At 36.3% G+C, this 19673-nt stretch overlaps 1 protein-coding gene across 2 annotated transcripts; it reads right to left on the reverse strand.

Moving 5' to 3' along the window:
- Window positions 1–242: 242 nt before the first annotated feature.
- On the reverse strand, window positions 243–19673 carry mRpL52 (mitochondrial ribosomal protein L52). 2 transcript variants are annotated; one of them, XM_089097377.1, is made up of 4 exons: window positions 19649–19673; window positions 11447–11540; window positions 3154–3286; window positions 243–432 (listed from the first exon to the last, which is right to left on the reverse strand). In XM_089097377.1, exons 1-4 carry the CDS (start codon window positions 19662–19664, stop codon window positions 292–294), a joined length of 384 nt encoding a protein of 127 aa, XP_088953503.1. In that variant the 5' UTR covers window positions 19665–19673; the 3' UTR covers window positions 243–291. The 2 variants fall into 2 exon arrangements, with proteins under 2 accessions (XP_088953503.1, XP_088953504.1); XM_089097378.1 differs by having other exon boundaries at window positions 11447–11537; window positions 19649–19672.

Genomic DNA, 19673 nt, shown 5'->3' on the forward strand with positions numbered 1-19673 from the left:
AACAAGTAAATTATAATTACTAATTTAACATTCTAACCATAAAATTGTCCAGTCATAAGATATAACTCAGGATAATTTATCAACCAAACAAAATATTCTTGAAGTTGTAAGAAATGCTAAAACACTGGAATAGGGAGAAAGAAAAGAAAAATAAGGCATGATTAGATCCAGATGACAAAATACGCAGGGTACTAAATTTTGAAAGGAGTGAAGAATTTTACACTTTAAACAAAGAGTAAAGATCAATATAAATTATTTTACTAGTTAAAAACAAAATAATCACAAAAACAACTACTTTTTTTTCAATGTATTCCCTTTAGGCTTTAATAGTGAACGTTCCTCTAGTAGTTTTGCTTCTTTCGCAGCCAATTCTTTATTTCGATTCATGATTCCTATTCCATCCATTTGTTTGGACATCTCTATGATATTCCTCTAGAATAAAAAAAACCTAATTAGCAATATTCTAAATCAATTTAGGGAAAATTCACTAAGTAGGTTATGGCAGAATTTTTAATTACTCTCAGGTGATTCTGCGTATTAATTGGATTGACAATATTAATGAATAAATAATAAAAATCATCCAGAAAAGTAAGCAGAGAAAAGAGGGCTTCAGAGCCCCCCTCCCCCACCGAAAATTTTTATTTTTATCCCTATTATCTCTTGAATTTTCCAAATATTTTTTTTTATTTTTGGTTCTTTTTTTGAAGCCCCCCCTCAAAATGTACTCCTATTCCCCCGCCCATGAAATCCTTGCATTTAGGATTTTTCCTATAATATTGTTTACATATTTTACCCATTTTAATGCTTTACGTTTCTGAAATCATCTTCCAGCGACTGCTTATTTATTTTGGCTATTATTGTTAACATTCAATCGGATTGGGTTACGAATAGGTTCCTATGAACGGTTTTTGTGGTAAAACTCTAGCTGTGAGAGGCTTTTTGCTATCTTTGAATTTAGCAGATGCAGGTGAATGAAAGATTAAGGATTTGATCCAGAGCCCCAGTAATGCTCCAGAGAAGATCTTTTGAAGTATTTAACTCCACCCCTTTCCTACATTAGGGCACTCCCCCTTGATGACCTTTAGCAATTTTTGTTTCAAAAAAAAAAATTGTAGCTTCCCTACTTAAGCAGTATCGGGATCAATCGATATTAAATCAATCGACATTGGATCATCCGATATTAATAGGATTTATTCACTAAGTATATCTTTACAATCTTTTCATTTAAAACTAGAATTACTTTAAGACTATTAAATGCAGGCAAAAACCATTCTAATTATTTTACTTATGTTACAAAACAAACAAATTTTCATTTTAATCTAAGAGTGAAAATTTGCTCGATATATCCTCTCCCCTTCCTAAAACTGTTCGCAGGGGCACCAATCGGGAGACAGGGTGGGAGGATGATTGCCCCTTAGAGTCCAAAAATGTTTTTTGGGGAATTTCCTCGAAAAAAAATAATCGCCCCTCCCTAAATCTTGAAAAGTCCCTGCTTTTTCACACCTTCATTGAAAAAAAAAATACATGCTCCCACCACACCAAAGATACTCTGAATTGGAACCCCCTGGATGTTCCTCTTAAAACTTTCACTGCAGTATCTCACAATCCAACAAATATGGTCATACTAAGCGATTTTCTTACAACAGAAATCAAGCTAATGTCTCTGCAAATTACCACACTCACTCCTAACCCATTGCTTATAAATGACTTTCATTGAATTTTACTAGAATCACTATGTACTACCACTTTCAAATATTATGTTCCAAATCTTCAGTAATTTAATGTATAATTGTGCGAAACATTATTTTAATAAAAATTCTTACACCACACTCTCATCATAATCTAATAGAATACCACCCTCCCGTCCATACACAATCGAGTCAAGTCGTCTTGAGTATTAATGTTGCTCTGAACTTGCCTTTGACCATTTTTTTTCAGTTTAATTGTATTCATTTTTAATATAACATTCAAAGCTATCCAAAAATTCAGGGTTACACCCCAATCCCCCCTCTTTACACTGAAGTTTAATTTAGTACATAATAATACTTCAAGAAAAAGAGTTCATTTAAGCGTATTTACTGTTCAGAATACGATTGTTTTTTTCCTAAAAAGGATTCATTTTAATAAATAAAAACCCATCGAATCCTCCTCTTTACACTGCGGTTGAATCGTTTATAATGATACTTTGACATTCATAAACAAACGTTTCCTTTCAAAAACTATTGTTTTCAATATGAAAAGAAACTGTCATCCACAACACCCACAGTCTATGCTTAGTTTCAATAGTTGGAGACCTCACAATATTCATCTGAAACACCTCTCACAGAAGGTTTGAATATTTGGGCGAGAAATAAAATTATGAGGTCGTAAGGTCCACTGAACTCAACCCAATAGCTAGTGTTCAACTATGCAATGCTCTGGATAGCGTTAGTTATAGTAATGCATCACGTTAGTTACGCATAGCATTGCAATGCGTTAGTTTTACTGGATAAATGGTCCGACATTTCAACTAGGACAATTTCTCAAACAACGTCATGCTTGAAAGCATATCCATTGATTCCTTCAACAGCATGTTATGCGGACACGATCCTAGGGAAACAAAATTGGCCTAGGGTTTCCTAAATTTTTAGTGGCCTGATACCGTGAAGGTTTCCATAAAAATTAACAAAGTTAGGAAGGGGGTTCAGGTCCCAAACTTCCACTTTGGACCCTCCAAGTACGTGGATTTTAGACCCTTAAATCAGTGCTAATTTCAAAATGTCCACCTAGCGATGAAATTTTATCTAAAAAGCCTATGTTTTAAACGGGATACTGGCATCATTACACGTCCCAAAGTAAGATTTGTCAAGTTTTATAGTTACTCAAATTAGAAGAGCTATTTCAAAATATGGATCTGTTGACAAGTGGTGACAAAGGTGTATCCACAGGGCATGAATGACAGTTGAATGCTTTCTACCTCACTTCATCACTTAAGAAATGAACCCAATCTTAAAAGTTTGCAATAAAGTGAGCCCTCTCCTAACTTTCTACAATCATTCATTCTATACGACGAGACGAGAAAAAATGAAAGTAGGTATGTGGGAGAGAAGCTTTTGTTAAGTCTGTTCTATTGCGTAGACAACGATTAGCCAACAATTAAATCAGAATATTTACAGTTAGTTCCCTGTGTTTTTCTCGTCTTTTCATCAGGTTCTTCCCTGGAGGCGTAGGCCTTCCATCAAGGTAAGTAAAATCTGGAAGATCAGTAAGTGCTCCGTATGCATTTGGATTCTCAGGAAGACCCAAACTGAAAAAAATATTTTATAAAGAAAAACATGATCAATGAAAAAAAAATTCCAAAACATTTTTATATCTAATCGCAACAACTTGGAAGCTCAGAATTAGAAGAATTTCCAAGGTGGAACAGCTTGATCTAAGATCTAATGCAGTTACTCTCAACCTTTTTACACTTGTGGGGTCATTAATATAAATCATTTATCCCAAGAATCATCATGACAAAATGTAACATATCTCTTTTATATCTGACCACATCTTGTTCATATTCTTCCATGTTTTAGCCTTATTATTTACCTAAGAAAATATAACAGTAGTAGCAAAAGCCTGACAGTAGGGATACAACAAGATTGAAGTAACCCATAAAAAGAAACTTGTGAGATGTATAAGACTAAACTAAATGTTAATTATGATATAAATCATAGCAGATCCTGTTCTTGTTTAATGCCAATTAATTTAGCATTTCAGAATTCCTCATAAATGACGTTATGAAGCCTTCTCACACTTATTAAATATCGCACATATTATTTTCTCTGGGAAACACTTTTCCTGTGACAGTACTTTTTCTTACTTATCATGCTTAATTGAACCAATCCTGGTGGTAACAGAAAATTGGATCAAAGATCTTTCAATTTTTTTTATATTGAAAACCAAGTGTACTGTAAAAGGCACCTAAAAATCCCGCATCCGTGCTAATCAATGCGAGATCCCTTCAGTCTTCAAAATAACAAATTTGGCGTAAAGGATCTGAATGGTACTTATTTATATTATTACTTGATTCTGATAGAAGCTGAATTTACTTGATAGAAGCTGAACAGCTGTACCCGGCGCTGGAAGGTGACAGATGGTGGATATACCAAGTTAAAGTCCTGGGTCAAGCGGAAGACAATTTCAAGCCATGAGTGATTCTGTGGATGACCATGTAGACAAAAATAACCAGTCACTTCCAAGTCAGCTTTGAAAGTATGGTGGTACACCGTGGTGTTTTTTTCTTTGGTCCCTGGCGCTGGAAGGTGACAGATGGTGGATTTACCAAGTTACAGTCCTGGGTCCTGCGGAAGGCAATTTCAAGCCATGAATGATTCCGTGGATGGTCATGTTGACAAAAATAATAAGTCCACTTCTAAGTCAGCTTTGAACCCATAGTGTTACGCCATGGTGTTTTTCTCTTTGGTCCCTGGCGCTGAAAGGTGACAGATGGTGGATTTGCCAAGTTACAGTCCTGGGTCACGCGGAAGGCGATTTCAAGCCATGAATGATTCCGTGGATGGTCAAGATGACAAAAATAGTAAGTCCACTTCTAAGTCAGCTTTGAACCCATAGTGTTACTCCATGGTGTTTTTCTCTTTGGTCCCTGGCGCTGGAAGGTGACAGATGGTGGATTTACCAAGTTACAGTCCTGGGTCACGCGGAAGGCGATTTCAAGCCATGAATGATTCCGTGGATGGTCAAGATGATAAAAATAATCAGTCACTTCTAAGTCAGCTTTGAACCCATAGTGTTACGCCATGGTGTTTTTCTCTTTGGTCCCTGGTGCTGGAAGGTGACAGATGAAGGATTTACCAAGTTACAGTCTTGGGTCACGCGGAAGATAATTTCAAGCCATGAGTGATTCTGTGGATGGTCATGATGACGAAAATAACCAGTCACTTCTAAGTCAGCCTTGAAAGTATGGTGTTACGCCATGGCGTTTTTTTCCCTTTAATCTAGGGAGAAGCTTGCATCGAAGTGCATTATGGAGGAGACTTATGCATCTCCTGACCTAGGCATGTCTTAGCCTTGAGAGACAGATACAGCAGATGATATTGGAGAATTCATATTTCTGCCGGAACTGTGTTCTTACATCTACCTTTGCATTTGCCATTTAGTTACGAATATTAATTCTGGGGATTTACCTGGTGCATCTGTGGTCAAAATAATTGAGGGATTGGATTTCAGTGGGTTGACTGAATTTTTCATCCATTTCTATCAGACAAAAATTCGTCAAAAAGGACGTATGTAATTTGTTGTTGGTTTTTCAGAGTGAAAACTTGATCAGTGCATCCTCTCCCCTTCCTAAAACCACACTGTTCTTTTCTTCAAACTTAATCTACAGCATCTCTAAAAAGTATTATAAAAGTAAAAAGTCTAAAAAGTATTATAATAATAAACAATTTGCTTCCTATAGAAACCAAGCTACTGCCTCTATAATTACCACACTCATTCTTTTAACACTTCTTATACAGGAGTTTGATAAAAGTTTTCCGAAAATCACTGGGCGAAAATCACTTGCAAAAATCATGTTCATAATCTTCAGTAGCTTATCTCTAACTTCATAACCACCATATTTAAGAAACTCATTTACCACATTATCTACACCTGGCGCCTTTTTGTTCTTTAATCCTTTTGGTACTGTCACTAATTCTTCTTACAAAATTAAACTTCATTCACATCCAAAGTGTCACAGACTTTTTCATTCTTTTCCTGTAGCGACATCATGGTGTAGTAAAACCTCAAAATGTTATGCATATCTCTCTTTAGCTCTTTCCTTATCACTAATTGTAGCCCCTGGAATAGGGAATAGTCCGGGTTGACTATTCCCACTCAATTTATTAACACGCCAGTAGAATATTTTTCTATTATGCCGTTTGGCTGCATCTTCTAGATCTTCGGCAATTTTATCCATGGCCTCCACTTCACACCTCCTTAATTGATATTTTAATACTTTCTTTATATTCTCCTATTTTCATATGATTTATCACTCAAAATAATTCTTGTGCCAGCTCCTTCTTCTCTCTGTTAAAGATAAGGCATTTTCACTAATATTCCAAGCTGCGTTCCAAACTTTCTTCCCAAAGACACCATCAGCAGCTTCACAAATTATTTTCCCAACTGTTCATAAAATGTTTCTTTCGTATTCTAATCCTGCAGTCTACCAGCATCATAGCTTCCCGAAAAGTAGTTACCCTTGCTAAATTTCAGCTTTAGACTAACCCTAGACACTAATAGATGGTGATCTTTTACGACTAACATCAATAACAACACTCCTATATACCCTAGAACCTTGTATCAATCCTGCCAGTGTTTGGTTTACAGTAACATAATCAATGAGGTTATCTGTCTTACCATCATGTGAATACCATGTTAACTTATGGGCCGTTTTGTGACCAAATATTGAGTTGGTTATAACTAGATTGCTATGCCTACAAAATAGGAGCAGTCTGTAACCATTAATATTTTATTCTTCAACACCAAACTTACCTAGGATAGGATATAATCTATCCATATTTCTACCAGCCTGGGCACTGAAATATCCTAGTAAAAATACCATATTTCTACCTGGGACCCAGTCAATTTGTTCCAGTGGCTGTAAGTAAAATTCTTTTGAGTCTCTACTATCTCCGTCAGTCAGTTCTACATGGTCATATAGTACTATGACTAATACACTGCACTTTTTAGTCATAAAATGAACCACTAGCATTCTATTGTTAACATCTTTTCGACCTTAACAAGGCTTAGCAGCTTCCTTATTTGTAATTAGTCCTACTCCCTGCCTATACACCTCATCCTTCATGCCCAAGTAAATAAACCCTGTACCACCTAATTTCATGTTTCCTTTCCCTGGGATATGAATCTCTAAAACTCCTAATAAGTCCAGTTCAAAGCGTCAGAATTTGTCAGTCAAAGTGTCTATAAGATAGTTGGTTTTTATTGTTGTAACATTCCAAATTGTAATTTTCATATTTTTTAGATCATTGAAATTATTATAACCTCAGGGAAATCAATGGTCCCAGAACCAGTGCAGGACGGACACTAAGACGTCTTCTCAATTCTACACAAAATGCTTAAGCTAGCTTAGAACCAACAGCAAGAAGTCCCTGGAGGCTTTATGCAATCCTGGGCCATCACTCTTGTCTTTAAATTATTACTACTAAATTTAAGAAAGCTTTTACTAGTCATTCATAACTACAAATAATAAAACGCTTGAAGTAACTAAAAAAACCAAACACTAATACAACAAACAAAAATCAACCATCATATTTCAGAACTAAACCAAGGATCCTCATTTTTATGATGGTAAAAATCACTACAAGGCAATGAGCCTTAAATTCTGCAGAACTTTCAGAACATTAAACATTTTCTGGAAGATGGTTCCACCAGCACTTGCGAACTCTAGAACAAATACGTTCAAACCAGTTCTTCTATTCACTTCTGGGGTATATAACTTGTAAGGGTAGTTGCAGTAGCAACAATTGTAGATATAGATATTTGTTTTGTAAATAATTGTGGATATAGATATCTGGATTATGGATCTTATTTGATTTTAGGTTATTTTAGTTTTATCTTTGTTTTCTTAGCATTGAAGACGCCTTGTTTCATACAGGCGAAATATCCACGTCATTTTAGTTTCATCAATTAAAAAAAAAGTTCCACAAAATAAGTTTTTCAAAGAAAAGTAAAGAACTCCATTAAACCAAAAATGAGCAAAAATAAAATAAAATAATCTACTAAGCGTAGAACTACCAAAAATCAGCATCGATAAATAAATGAAACCCAAAACGAACAGAAATTCTTCTTCTTCTTCTATTTAACAGCAGGCGGGCTTTTGAGTAATACTATTTAGCCCTTTTCCTTTTGCTTCACTCTGTGGGCTACAGAGCTACTGGCTTGATTGCCTCATATTTATTACAATAGATAACCGAGGCAAACCTCTATGCCTTCTCAAGGCCAGATTTGCACGTTACTGAAAAAATATAAATGCTTTATTTTTATAGCTTTAATAAATCAAATAATATTAACATTTTGATTACTAAACATCAGTATATGTATATTAAACTGACAATGCACATTCATTTGTATATTTTTCAGTAAAGCAAAAATTATGTTCTGACCTTGGGAAGGCATAGGGAATTTTGAGCCCTACTCATGAACTAATTTCTGCTCGTTTTGAGTTTGACTCGGTTATTTATTATAATTTCTGTTCGTTTTGGGTTTCATTTCTTTATCGATGCTGATTTATGGTAGTTTCACACTCGGTAGATTATTTTATTTTGCTTATTTTTGATTATGGAGTTCTTTACTTTTCTTTGAAAAACTTATTTTGTGGAAAAAGTTTTTTTAATTAATTTCTGTTTGTTTTATATTGACATGGTCTTTTCAGGGAAAAAAAAAATAATACTTTAAATCTTTTCGCTTTTTTAAGACTTTATAGTTTGGCCTGCTATTTGTATGCTGGAGAGAAATTTTCAGCAATTTTTAACAACATACACCCTTTTAAAAATCTGGACACAAAAAGTAGTGTTTAATTTAGTTTCATACCTCCTCTAGTTGATCTGAAATGGAAAACTTGATACCATTCGCAAAAGAATCTGGGCGTGAGAGGGGGGTTAATTACCATCCAATCACTTTCGACTATTAAAAAGGGCACTAGCCCTCTCAATTTCCGATTGAACGAGCCCCTTTTGAAGTTTTTACAACACTATTTTATAGGAAGCTTATATGCCCCCAGGGTGTAACTTACAACCTTTGCCCTGAGAGCTCTGGGGAGCTTGTCGTCCTCAAATACATAATTTTAAGAACTTGCAACTATGTTGAACACAGTGGCTATCTCAGTACTTTGATTGAATGTGTTTGGGGATATGGTGGGCGTGAGAGGGGGTTTAATTACTCTCCATTCACTTTCGACTATTAAAAAGGACACTAGCCCTTTCAATTTCCAATCACATGAGCCCTTTTTGAAGTTTCTACTACAACTTTCTATATAAACCTTATATGCCCCCAGGGCATAACTTACAATCCTTGCACTGAGAGCTTTGAGGGTGCTATCATCCTAAAATACCTAATTTCCAGAACTTTCAACTACGTTGAACAAAATCGATATCTCAAAATTTTGATTGGATGTGTTGGAAATGGTGGGCGTAAGAGGGGGGTTAGTTGCCCTTCAATCACTTTAAACTATTAAAAAAGGTACAAGCCCTTTCAATATTCAATTTAGTTAGCCCCTTTTGTAGTTTCTAAAAAATCACACTATATATGAACCTTATATGCCCCAATGGCATATCTCACAACCCTTGCCCTGTGGGCTGTGGAAGGGGAGAGGGTGTCATCCTTATAGACCTATTTTCCAAAACTTTCAAATACGTTGAATAAAAAGGCTGTCTAAAAATTTTGATTGGATGTGATTACGGAAAAGGTGGGCGTGAGAGGGGGTTTAATTGCCCTCAAATCCTTTTCGACTATTAAAAAGGGCACTAGCCCTTTGAATTTCCAATTGAATGAGCCTTTTTTCAAGTTTCTATGGCAAAGATTTCAATAAAAACCTTATATGCCCCCAGGGCATAACTTATAACCCCTGCCCAAAAGACTGTGGGAGGAGTGTCCTGCTCTAAAGAATAATTTCCAGAATTTTCCACTGTGTGGAACAAAATGGCTATCTCAAAATTTTGATTGGATGTGTGTCAGGAAATGGTGGGCATGGAAGGGGTGTTAGTTGCCTTCCGACCACTTTCGACTATTAAAAAGGGCACAAGTCACTCCAATTTCCAATTGAATGAGCCCTTTTCGAAGTTTATATGACAACTTCTTCAATATAAAGCGCCCTGGTCTAAAGGAAAAAAATAATAAATAATACATGTGCCAACATCTACAACAACACTTTCTATAAAAATCTTATATGCCCCCAGGGCATAACTTAAAATCCTTGCCCTGAGGGCTGTGGGGGAGTGTCCTCTTCAAAAAAATAATTTCTACTTGGAAATCAACTATGCTGAACAAAATAGCTATCTCAAAATTTTGATTGGATGTGTTTGGGGAAATGGTGGGCATGAAAGGATTGTTAGTTGCCTTCCAATCACTTTTGACTATTAAAAATAGCACTAGCTGTTCCAATTTCCAATCGAATGAGCCCTTTTCCAAGTTTCTACGACAAATCTTTCAATATGAAGTGCCCTGGTATGGAAGAAAAAAATAAATAAGACTTTGTGCCAACATCGTTCTTTACTTAGGCAGCGCTATTGCGCTGCCTATGATAACGTCTTTTTGTGAAGGTTACTATGACAAAACTGCCTATGAAGGCAGGTGGCTTTTTGCACATCTGTTGCTATCCAATCCCAATATCTCCAATAGACTTAGAAGGCAGTAATGATCTAGCTATTGGAAATCTTTAAAAGCCTTAGACTAAACTAATGGGTTATAAAGCAGTATTCAAGAAAATCTATTAGCACTTTATCAAAAAATAATAATCAGAGGGTTACACACACAACATTTTAATCTGCTAATAGAAACCGCCAAATGGCCTTTCATAAAAAAAATTACCTCTACAAAAATGATAGTGGAAACAAATTAAGTATGGTAACTTAATACATATTTAGGAGCAAAAAAAACTAAATAATGTGGACATAAATCACCCAATATAGCAATGAGCTTCTGAGACCACAGGCCATTCAATTTCCACTATAGGTGACAATTATTGTGTCATTTACTCCAAGCACAGACCATTAAAATAGAATTGAGGAACAAAACCTCATTTTTGGAATGAAGTAAATTTGTGTTTAAATAAAGAACAAGGGAACTTTAGGACACTATAGAACGTCAGCTATTCTTTAGTAGGAGTGCCTTCAGCCCTCTAGTGTTACTAAAATATGATAGAAGAAAACGATGAGTTTAAGGCAGCTCGCTTTTTCACTAATTGTAACTTTGCCATTATTTTTCATATTTAAAATTATTTTCAAATAAAATTGCCATCCCAAAGGAATCCTACCACCCAAGAGCCAGGACAAAATTGATTGTCATTCTTGGGAGCATGCTTTGGAACCTACTTCAAATGAAATTGAAGATATTTTAAATATATCTTCTTTCTTGTCTTGTGATAAATCTTTATGCAATTGTGCCTTTAACAGAAAAAATTTCAGAAGACCCTCAGTCCTATTTTGTTTAGTTTTGTCACAATTTTTTTCAGGAGTAAGCCTTTTTTCAAAGAAAACGGGGGCAAACATTCAAAGAATAAAAAACCACATCTCCCACCATGAGATAACTTTTCTTTTGTCTGCACAATTTCTGATCTTTGATTTATATGATCACCTGTAATTCAACAACCAAGATTTTGAACTATATAGGTATTGTAATATTATTCAATTATCTTAACTGGATAAATGGTACTAGAATGAAAATAAAAATAGAGACAAGCTTGGCAAACCTCTTTCTCCATTCTCCATCAAAGCAAGTTGCTTTGCATGTTGAAAACTTTTGAAATTGTCTCCTTATTGCATTGACCCAAATCAAAGTACCTGCTAAAACAAGGAAAATTAATTTCTTTTAGAGAAGCAATTTCATTTGACAGAACTAGATATGAAGTTGGGTTACCTAGAATACTAGAAAAAATTTTAAGAGCATTGAATGTTTCGCCCTTTGAAGACAATTCAAAGGTGTTTGTCAAAGAGCTCTTTGACAATGGGGTTTAGCTAATGCTAAGATTTAGCTGATGTCAAAATTTAGGTAACATCAGACCCATTCATTGCAACTTATCAGATTGACTAATTCTGACTACTTTATATAAGCAACTGTTCAATTTTATATGCAGGGAGAATTTTAGTATTGTCCACTAGGTGTAAATTGTTTTCTTGTCTGAAATACACAAGGTATTTGTCTGAAAGTCCACACAATACCTTCACTTAGTCCACATTATACCTTGTGTGGACTAAGTGAATGTTCAGAAATGAATGCACAACCATTCGATTGAAGCTCTTTGAGCACTCTAGGATGTAGGTCATCTGGACCTTCTGATTTGTAAGGGTTTAGATTTTTTAGTTTTTTGTAGACCATTTGTATTGTCAGTTCTATTTCTTAAAATTTGCCTATGTCTAGTGGCTGACATTCCTCTTGACTTTCATCTTTGTCACTCTCTGCTGTGAAAACTGAGGAAAACTGCTGATTTAGTAGGTTGGGTTTAGCTATTGGGTCACTGATTTTTAAATTTGTTGCGGAGTTTCTAAGATAGGGAATAACCGGCTGTTCTTTTCTTTATGAGTTCACGAAGTTCAAAAACGCCTTGGGGTTGATCTTTGAGTTTTTGGCTACTTTCCTCTCCTTTTTGCTTGGTTCTTGTCTAGTGGCTTTCCTGACTTTGTTGGCGATTCTGCGATAATTTCTACGATTACTTTCGGTATCAGTCTTCTTGAGTGTCTCCCAGGCTTGCCACTTGGTTTTTGTTAGGTCAAGGATGTCTCGTTTTAGAGGTGGTCGTTTAAATATTTTGACTATTGGTACATACTTCTTTGTGAGGTCTATGATTACGGATGCAAACTTTCTGTACATGCCATCGACTAGATCTGTGTTATTTAGTATTTCAGTCCAGTTGAAAACTTCTAGCTCCGTTTGCATGGTATTGTAATCACCTTTTGAATACATCCACCTCTCTTTTTTCTCATAGTTTCGCAACTTATAATCACCTCTAAGTAAATTGTAGCGTGGTCCCATTTTCCAACAGGAGGACCTATAGTAAGTTCTTTTATTAGTTCCGTATTACTGCATAGGACTAGGTCCAGTAGTTTTGGCTTGTCGCTTCCTCGGATTCTTGTTGGTTTTTTAATAAGCTGTTCTAGGTAATTATCGTTCACTACCTTCAGAAATTCCCTCTCTGAGGGTGACCCGCTAAGCTATAGGATGTATGGAAGGTCCGCATCTATGTAAGGGCAATCGAAATCTCGAATGTGAGAGTTGGCTCTGTATATCTTTGACATATAGTGTGAATATCTTTAAAGAGTACTTGGTCATTCACAGCTGCGCTATTTGGACTTCTATATACTACAGCCAAATTTAGAGTTGCTTGGTTTGTGTTTGATATCTGAAGCCAAATAATTTCCTGTCCATTTTGTTTTTGATGACACTTTCTAGACTGATAAATTGTCTAAGACGTAGCAAATAATTCCCAACCTTCTTCTTGATCTATGTTCAAGGTGTGGCTTTTGTAACCGTTGATGGCCAACTCTGGTAAAGTTGGGAGATACCAACAGTGTTTAGGCTTAGCTTCGACCACTGCTACTATGTCTGGGTTCTTTGCTGCAATTTCTACTTTTAATTCTGATATTTGTTTGGTAGTGAATCAGCATTTAAATATAATATCTTTAGTGTTTTTACTTTAGTAGCTTTTTTGTTAGGCTTGAAGGATGGTGGCATTTGTTTGGCTTTGGCTATTCTACTTCATATTTGCCGTTGCTCTTCGTTGGAGTCTTTACCTCGCATCCAATGGCTCTGCATCTCCATTTGACAATCGCACTGGGTGCGGGTATTCCTCTTCTGTTGTCTCTTCATGGCGAGCATTTGTCTCTGCATGGGCGTGAGATCTGGGTTTATATATACTTTGTTACGAGTTTCTTCATTTGATGATTTTCTTAGATTTGGAGCTGTCCTCAGGATTGTTTGCCTTTTCATCTCAAGCTCTTGTGATTTTTTTAGCTTAACTAACAAAGTGCGTGGACTACCATCTTCTTTTGGTCTTCCAATCCGGGCAGTTTCTAGTATCTTTCCTTCAGTGATATTTGCCCCAAGCTTGTTTTCTTGAGTCAATTTGACAACCTGTGCAATGTCATTGACAGCAGTAGATTCAGGCAGCCCCATGACTACAAAATTCATCTTTTTCTGTTCTCTTAATTCCTTTTCTACTTCTACCTGAATAATTGCATTTATTGTTGGCTGGATATCATGAGGTGAGAGTTTTTCACTATGATTCGAAGGTGTTGCCTCATGAGGTCTGTGAGGTTGAGCTTCTGTTAGCTGTCGCACTTGAAGCTGTAGAAGTGCTACTTTTCGCTTGGAGCAGGAGAGGCATTCGTATTTAAACAGAAGACACTTGTTGTCTTCTCTCTTCATGACCAGCACAAGATCTGCCTTTATACCTCGGCAAGAGGCATGTTCCCACTCGTTGCAGCAAAAGCAGAGGAAATAGGTGGCAATGTTGACATCTTTGTGACAGTAGCTGCATTCTGTGTTGTTATCTGGGAAACTAGTGCCCAAAGGAATCTCTTTGGGCTTCATAGGCTGGCTTACTGAGGGACCTTGGCTTTTGGTGGATTCTTCTCTTGGAGTCCCTCTAGTATTTTGTGCTTTTGGTGGAGGAGTTGCTTTATATTGGTCGTTGCTAGAAGATTTGCAACTATAGCATTGCCATTGTCCTTGGAGTTTGTCAGCAACTTCCTTAGTATACGCAAGATCTGCGCAACCAAAGTGGAGGCATTTTAAGCAGTCTCGGCACTGAATTCCTCCTTGAGCTCTTGTTACATTTTTCTTGCCAAGTGGGCAGAGTTCTACCATATTTATGTTATTTGGCAAAGATTTTATCAGCAAACCTTCAGTTTAATTTGGCAACACCAGCATTACAAGCTTTAAAGATTTAGCAGTAGATAAGACCCGTGGGAAGTGCAACACACAAATCACCTTATCCCAGCAGTTTAAGGATAAAAAATCCCGCTAGCACTGTACTGCCTCTTGAATGTTCGTTGTTGCTCACTTCTGCACAGGCTATCTCCAAAAAATGTAGCCCAAATTATATCGCCGAAAATGCCAAAATATACTGTCTAAATTTGACAGCTATGCTGTATTTGGCAACTATGTGACTTCACTTATTCAGAAGAAACAGATACACCGGTGCAAAAAAGATGGTGCTATATGAAAATAGCACAATAGATGGCGTGCCAATCTATATGAAAAAAGAAGATGGTGCTGGTGAGAATACCCGGAGAGAAAGACCTATATCAAGAATTATAGAAGGTCCCTCAAATACTACTCAACTAAAAATCTATAATTAGAATGTAGAAATCAGTATGGAAATAACCTCAAAGTAGTGCAGAAGCTTTATCTCATTAAGGGCAAAGATGCAAACTCAGCTACAATAACTCTGTATATAGCATAGATGGCGGGCTGAAGATTGTAGAAAACCACAAGGATGCAATTGCAGCTGACACAAAACAGAATCCAAAGGGGTTCAGGTTCCATGTCTCAGAAGCTAATCCCTCTGGACATGATATCCCAGACCTCATGAAAGAGGATGACACAAAGGCCTCAGAGGCTAAAGAAAATGCAGATTTGCTCAACTCCCGCTTTGGTACAAATTTCTCCACTCAGCCCACTTTGCCAGAGCAATCAATCTGAGAACCAATGTACATGACAAGTATAAGTATAGAGAATGTTCTGAAAAGGCTGGATGCAAATAAAGCTGCTGAGCCAGATAACCTAAACCAAGATTATTAAAATAAGCAGCTGAATAAGTTACTGAGCCAGTAGCAGTGATGTTTGGGATGCCACTCACTTCAAAGTGCTCCCAAATGACTGGAAGCAGGCCAACATCAAGCCTAACTTCAAGAGAGGGAGAAAGGACCAAGGCAGTAATTATTGCCCTAAGTCTTACTTCTGTTATATGCAAGGTCTTTGAAAGCATCATAAATGATGGACTGGTCTCTCACCTTGCAAGAAATCAGTCACTTTAAAAAAGTCAGCATGGTTTCCATAAAGGTCACTCAATCAACACAAACCTCATTGAATCATGTGAATTTGTGACCAGACTCTTGGATGATGGTCTTGCAGTGGATGTCATATTGCTTGATCAAGCAAAAGCCTTTGATAAAGTAAAGCATCAACTTCTTCTCCTTGAAGCTGGAAGTATACAGGGTGCTTGAGGATATAGTTGCCTGGATTGAAACCTTTCTTACTGTTAGAACTCAGAGGGTAGTAGTTTATGATGCCATGGGTAAAACTGTTTATTCTGATGAAATTACAGTCATTAGTGGAGTTCCACAGGGCACAATCCTGGGGCTCATCTTGTTCAGCATGTACATTAAAGACTGTACATCTCACCTGAAAAATCTACTGACAATTGCAAGCTGCTAGGACAGGGACAAATAAGCCCCAATAACCCAACAATGCAGGAGGAATTAGATGAACTATCTAGATGGTTATCTGAGTGGGGTTTGCAATTCAACATGTCAAAATGCAAAATCCAACATCTTGGACATGACAGCCCTAGATGACCTACTTAAAGATGTAAGTGAACAGGACCTGGAGGTTATTATTGATGACAAAGTCAAGTTCCACAGCCACAAACAAGCTCAAGTTGCTAAGGCAAACCAAACCCTAGGGCTCATAAAATGAATGTTTACCCCCAGGAAGCCATGTGTGGTCAACAAGCTGTACAAAGCTATTGTACATCCACACCTGGAAATTGGAATGACCCTGGCATCTCCCCATTATAAAATGGATGTTAAAGCACTCAAGAGTGTCCAAAGGCAAGCAGCCCAGTTTATAACAGCTTTGCAAGACAAGCTGTATTAGAAGTGTCTTGTGTCCCTCAAACTCCCCACCCTAGTCTATCAAAGGAAAAGAGGAAATGCAATTGTTATATGCAAACTACTCAAAAACGACCTCTCAATTCAAGTTTTCTCCTCATCCCTTGCATGTACAACAAGAGGTCACACAAAGAAGCTGAAAGTCCCCTGTTGCCATTAACATGAGTGCCAGCACTTCTTCTCTGTACACATTATCCCTCACTAGAACAGCCTCTCCAAAGACACCATCCAGTCCTAGACTAAGGTAAGGGTAAAGCATTGCATATATTAAATACATAACCTAACCTAGGTACCTTCCCCCTCCCTAAACCTAAAAAAAACAACAGTTTAAATATCATATATGCAATAAAACCACACTATGCATTCCATTACTTTATAGTGGCATCTTGAATTAACCTGTCAAAAACAGGTTTTTTGTGACTGGTTTCTTTGTAAAGGCCCATAAAATGCAAGAGTACTGTTAGTTATTATCAGACTTCCTTTTTTGCATTTTGGTTACATTTGGCATGAGCTGCTCATTATTTATGTTTGATTCTACACCATATAGGCTATTCTAGATCTACTTTAGAATATAGCCTAGGTAGAATGTTCCTGAATTCCTCCTTTTTCTACATTCTACTTATTTGTTTTAATTTCCTTTGGCTACTCAACTTTACATTTGAGGAGAATTTTTCAGAGGGGGGATCTCTATAGGGGAAAATTATTTGGGGAAGGAGATACAATGGACCCTATTTTACACAAAGTCCTTAGACCTTTTAGGGATACTTCCACAACTGCCAAATTTTCTTACTGTTTACTGCCTCTTATGAAGTTTGAATCTCCTTTAAATCCTTATTATAATTTCTTTTCACCCAATTTGGGGACAACCTGTTCTTCATTTGGCCCTAGATGGATGGCAAAAAAACACAGAGGTAAGAGCTTGAAAATACCTTCCAGAGGTATTGTTTATACTCTAAATAGATTCCTGAAAGTTTTATTCTCCTAACTCATCTAGACTACACTAAGTTGTAAATTAAGGTAAATCAAATGGTGAAACAATTCACTTCATATCTGATATAATTGAGATTTTAACAGTGATTTAACTTTTGAAATGCTGATTAGATTCTGAGTACTGTAGATTTTTTGTCTTTTGTAATATTGACTTATGAATGAAGTGAACATAGCCTACCACTTGATGCCTTTTTTATGCTCAGTAGACTTTCAGTTCATGTTATTGACTTACAAATAAAGTAAACATACCACTTGATGCCTTTTTTATGCTCTTTCTAAATATAACAATCATTTTTGTTGCAGATGTATTTTACACCCAACCTTATAGGCTATATACAAGTTCAGGATATATATTTACACATTAGGGGGATGGGGGGTAAATTTTATTTCTGATGTAAATGAGAGGTAATTTCAAATTTTACCCCACCCCCTCTAATGTGTAAATATATACTCTGAATTGGTATATGTGGGGGTGGGGGTAAAATTCATTTCCAACAAAAATGATTATAATATTTGGAAAGAGCATAAAAAAAGACATCAAGTGGTATGTTTACTTTATTCATAAGTCAATAATATGAACTGCAATAAATTTACCTTACTTTTCAACTAGGCTATAATAACTGCTTCTGTTGCAAATTCAAATTTAAGCCCTTTTTGATCTCTTGAAAATGACCAATATATTTCTAGTTTTTGGGTATAAAAGTCTTAAAACATTGATCTCAAACTTACTGTTACATTATAAATCCATTCCTTTAGTTTTGTATGATCTACCTTAAATCACCTTGAATTGCAGCTAGGAGCAATCTAAGGATTTATCCTTGTAGAGCTCTGGAATAATGATTAATTGTATGCAAGAATCACTAGTGACCAGGTGCTACTTCATCTTTGATAGCATCCCAATTGAATTTACACTCTTTGGAGGACCACTCAGCATCTAGCCTTCATTTAAACACATCAATGGGTTCAGCAGTAACAGTTTCATTAGATAATTTGTTCTGATTGTTGACAATATGTGTTGAGAAGAATTGAATATGGACTCTAGATGTTGTAAACTGCTTGACAAGTTTCAGTTGATGACCTCTAGTTCTTGAATTGGTGCTAACAGCAGGGAATAATGCTGGGAGAATATTAGCCCACAATAGGCCTAACTTAAAGGCAAAAATGGCATCCCCTCTATTTCTCCTGTATATATGTGTAGAGATTCAACTTTGGGTAAAATTCTACTTTAGTTACTTTTACCTATCTTGGAAAGGGGTGAAGTTAGGAAAATGAAACTTTCAGGGATGGGTCTACAGGCTAAAATATGTCCTGGGAAGGTATTTTGAAGTACTTATCTCCTCTCCTTCTCCATCTAGAGGATCCTGAAATTTGCCTACATGACAGGTCTATACCTATTGAAATTTTGACAAAACAACATTTTAGGCTAGCCTACCTTAATTTTCAGTTATAAGATTCTTTTTCTTCGGCTTTAGTTCTGAAAATGCAATTCTGTTATTTGAGTAGTATTTTAAGCCATATCAATGTTAATTGTAAAAATTTAGGAAATGTATTTGCATATCTTTAAAACTCTATAAATCAGGATTGAGCAAAGTTGTGAAGCTGAAAACAATTTTGTTGGACTTCATTTTAAGCAGAAGATCTATTTTGCAAGGTTTCATTTTTATAACACACAGATTTTTAAAAGGCCATCAAAGGTCAGGACCCTCTAGAGGGAGAAGGAGTGGAGGTAGGTACTTCAAAATACCTTCCCAGGACATAGGTAGACTACTTTAGCCTGTAGATCTATCCCTGAAAGTTTCATTTTCCTAGTCAAACTCCTTTCCAAGATAGCCAAAAGTAGCTAAAGTAGAATTTTACCCAACTTTGATAGTCTTACAGGATAGGAAAGCTCTTGCATGCCAGATAGGCCTATCACTTTAGTGGCACATCTCTGGACATCTTCTCCACAATTAAGTTGGATAAATAAATTTCGCAGTATCAAGCTGTTTTCTTTATCCTTGCCACCGAATATTCAATTAAAGTATGCGCAATTAAAGGAAGAAGAAAATGACATTATATTGCAAAAATTTTACCTTTAGATACCAACATGTTGTATAA

Source organism: Artemia sp. Qi Xiang Cuo, chromosome 11 (genome assembly GCF_049724085.1).
Source record: "Artemia sp. Qi Xiang Cuo chromosome 11, ASM4972408v1, whole genome shotgun sequence".
Lineage (NCBI taxonomy): Eukaryota > Metazoa > Arthropoda > Branchiopoda > Anostraca > Artemiidae > Artemia > Artemia sp. Qi Xiang Cuo.

Excerpts from the sequence above, each read along its gene's own strand:
- mRpL52 (XM_089097377.1), bottom strand. Across the intron at positions 3,287-11,446 it reads GATGGAGAATGGAGAAAGAG|TTTGGGTCTTCCTGAGAATC; the intron begins GTTTGCCAAGCT and ends TATTTTTTTCAG. Across the intron at positions 433-3,153 it reads AAAAACACAGGGAACTAACT|AGGAATATCATAGAGATGTC; the intron begins GTAAATATTCTG and ends TTTTTATTCTAG.